Source organism: Rutilus rutilus (assembly GCF_951802725.1).
Source record: "Rutilus rutilus genome assembly, chromosome: 1".
Taxonomy (NCBI): Eukaryota; Metazoa; Chordata; class Actinopteri; order Cypriniformes; family Leuciscidae; genus Rutilus; species Rutilus rutilus.
Genome location: NC_140209.1, coordinates 79,184,378 through 79,187,657, shown reverse-complemented (window position 1 = coordinate 79,187,657; position 3,280 = coordinate 79,184,378). Strand labels below are relative to the sequence as shown.

At 38.4% G+C, this 3,280-nt stretch overlaps 1 protein-coding gene across 1 annotated transcript; it reads right to left on the bottom strand.

Moving 5' to 3' along the window:
* Positions 1 to 1,767: 1,767 nt before the first annotated feature.
* On the bottom strand, positions 1,768 to 2,998 carry LOC311305737 (uncharacterized protein). Its single transcript, XM_084433551.1, has 4 exons — positions 2,935 to 2,998; positions 2,635 to 2,785; positions 2,310 to 2,554; positions 1,768 to 1,873 (listed from the first exon to the last, which is right to left on the bottom strand). Exons 2-4 carry the CDS (start codon positions 2,739 to 2,741, stop codon positions 1,851 to 1,853), a joined length of 375 nt encoding a protein of 124 aa, XP_084289677.1. The 5' UTR covers positions 2,742 to 2,785; positions 2,935 to 2,998; the 3' UTR covers positions 1,768 to 1,850.
* Positions 2,999 to 3,280: the final 282 nt, after the last annotated feature.

Genomic DNA, 3,280 nt, shown 5'->3' with positions numbered 1-3,280 from the left:
GATTGGCTGTTCACATTACCTTTTACAATGTGACCTATATCTGATTGCAGTGTGAACTGTTTGAGGTTTCAAACTAACACGCATGCGCAAAAGAACAATAACAATGACGTCAGACGCAGCACGCGGTTGCACTAAAGTTCGGGAGATTATGGAGGAAGTAAGCATATTCGCATTTATTTCAAAATGTTTGTGTAATGGAAGCCGTAACATTAATGAGCAGGTGCTGAGGAGGAGAAGAAAGAGAAAGAGAGCAAAATTGGCAATTTTTGCCTTTTGCGGGTTTATGGCTGTTACGGTAGGATCCTTCTAGTTTAGCTTGAATTGAAGTATCTCCCCATATACTTATTAGGTCTAACACCTCACTCTCCCTCCATTGACTCGCTCCATCGTTGTTCTCCATATTAGTGTCTGTTGTGTCTAAGGCTTCGCAGGCGCATAATTGTGACAAATGTCGACGTAGATTGACGTAAAAGTCGCATCAAATCCGCCTTGGTTGTTCACACTGCAGTCGCATTGAAAAAAATCAGATATGGTTCTGATTCAGTACCACATATGTATGTGGTCTAAATCTGATTTGAAAAAATCAGATCTGGGCTAGATTTGAGTGTTCACACTACCTATGAAGAAGTCTGACCTGGTCACTTGACCCCAAAAAAATCAGATTTGGGCCACTTTTGCCTGCAGTGTGAACGGGGCCTTAGTCTTGGACAAGAGGACCTGCGTCGAGTTTTGCATCTTCAAGCTCAAACAAGGGCATGTGAACAGGTATATATGATCTGGAGTGTAATGTGCACACAAGTCATCTCAGAGAACAATAAAGCTATATAAAAAAATAAAATAATAATTGAATCATGTTGACAAATGTTCTGTGTAATTACACCAACATTTACATTTTTTGATATATTTTGTGATTATATATTCCATTGCAGGCCAGAATTCGAGGACTGAGCCTGGAACAAGCACATCAAGCCCTGGAGCTCTGCCTGACGCGTGACCCAAGTCTGATGTTTGATGTTCTGGAAAGGATGTCCTCCACCAGGCCCTCTTGTGTCAGGGCAACCCCCTTGGTGTGTCTGCCAGCGGTGCAGAGGAATAGCCACATTTGTAGAACAAAAGTTCTGTGGACAACATCCCGATTATTGTATTTCCATACTGCCACACATGGAAGCCTACATTTTGGAAGAGGGTGTTCTGCGCCTTGCCAGACGCATCTGGAATGACATTCGTGCATTGACTGATAATCCAGAACCAGGACAGAGTAATAGACAGTTTCGTCATGCAGCATACAGGCAATTTGTAGTGTGGCAGTATGGAGCATTGGGACAGGGTCACAGAGTCGTGATACCGAGCTGCTGTGTCTGGAAGATACGCGACCGTTATCCTGATCCACTGCAACAGTACAGAGGTTTTATCCCTAGTAGAGTCTAAGAGTCTAGAGTGTCCATCTATTGTGTGGATTAATACATGTACATAGTTTCTGTGTTTTACATTCTACAATATAAAAAAAAAAAAATTTTTGTTTGGTACACTATTTTCCTTTATTTTTAAATATTTTTTTTTTACTGAAAATGATAAATGAATTCTTTACACTTGCAATAGAAACCACATTTGATTACAAAACTAAATTTACGTATTATTTCTGCAATAACGACAACCAAATGTAGAATGTCACTTTTTTATTTCTGTATTACTAAAGCTAGAAACTATATCACAAATATAAAAAACACTAGCACAATCAAAAACAACAATATAAATGAATAAAGACATTGTGTTTCCAGAGGTATCTTGACTGGTAGACTGGTCAGACTTGGGACATAGCATGACATCAGCTGTGGTCCTGTGGAGATTATTCATGGTTTCGGCAGCGATCGACCTATACAAAGAATATAATAATTATCTCTCTGACATGATTACCACATTTCAAAAACAAACATTATATATATATATAAATATTATAACGTTATATATCTAATCTATTATGGGAGAAGAGTTTTATTTGATTGTGTGTTTATCTTGGCCAGAAATGATCGTTATTATACACAATTATTTTTTTCTTAGTTTGCCGAAATCATATTTACTACTACGTTTGTCTTGGATGATAAAGTCACCCACAGGATATTTGGATTGTATCATGACTTTTATATAACTTTAGATTCTAATAACGGTTTCTGAGTTTGATATGGTACAGTTAAAATTGTGTTATATGTATTGTTGAAATTTAAATTCACATTAGAATTTTTTCTCAATAAATCCATATAGCTCATCAAATAGCTGGTACTACTAGAGGTACCAGTGTTTAAAGAACTCACCTAACCCTCTGCTGACTTGAATCTGCAATAGCTCCTGTGTTGATGGAGCAGGTGCACCAGACAGTACGCCACGTTGACAGGGATCATCAGGTCTCCTGGTTCTGCTTCTAGGCATCCCCTTATTAGCTGATATCCGTCGAAGGAGGATGGCACGCTGTAGGTCAGAGATGTAGCTGTAGTCCTTCTCCACCTTTAATGAGTACAACCTCCACTTCCTGGACTTTTTGTTGTACACCTTGCCATACCTGACAATATAGAAAGGTGTATCAGCTTAGTGAAAAGTTTACAATTTAATATTCACTTTTAAAAATAATTCAAAACTTACTGAACTGTGCCATCAGCTTTTCTCCTGGCTGGTCTATGGAGATGATGGTTGTAATCTAGGCCGGCCAGCATACACTGGTGGGGAAAAGCTGAAGCGCTTGCTGGCATACATCAGTATGTGGTTGTGAAACGACTCCAAATCTGCAGTTGACCTGAGTGCACATTAGATAAAAATACATACAAGATATTTTCTTTATAATAATGTTGTTCATGTAAGATCAACGGCAATTACAGTAAAATGTCTTTCACATAGTTGATTTGACCATTTACAATATAGAACTATATAAAGTAGCTTATGTACCTGAAATTCAGATACTTGGGGACGACCTTCAGCCAGCGTTCATCGAGAATAATTTCAGCCAGCCCCTCATTGTCACGGGGGACACACAGGGAAATAGGTAGATCCAAATGCAGTATGACAGTAGGTGTTTATTAAAGTGTAATCCATCTCGTAGTCATCCAGGCAAGGTTCAAAGTCCATGTTAGCAATCCAAAATACAAATACAAATACAAATACAAATACAAATACAAATAAACAAAACAAGAAACAGGCAAGAACGCAGACCAGAAGTGTAGTGACAATTAACAATGACTCCGTGACAAGGACTAAAACAGACAGGGTATTTATACACAGAAACTAAACAATG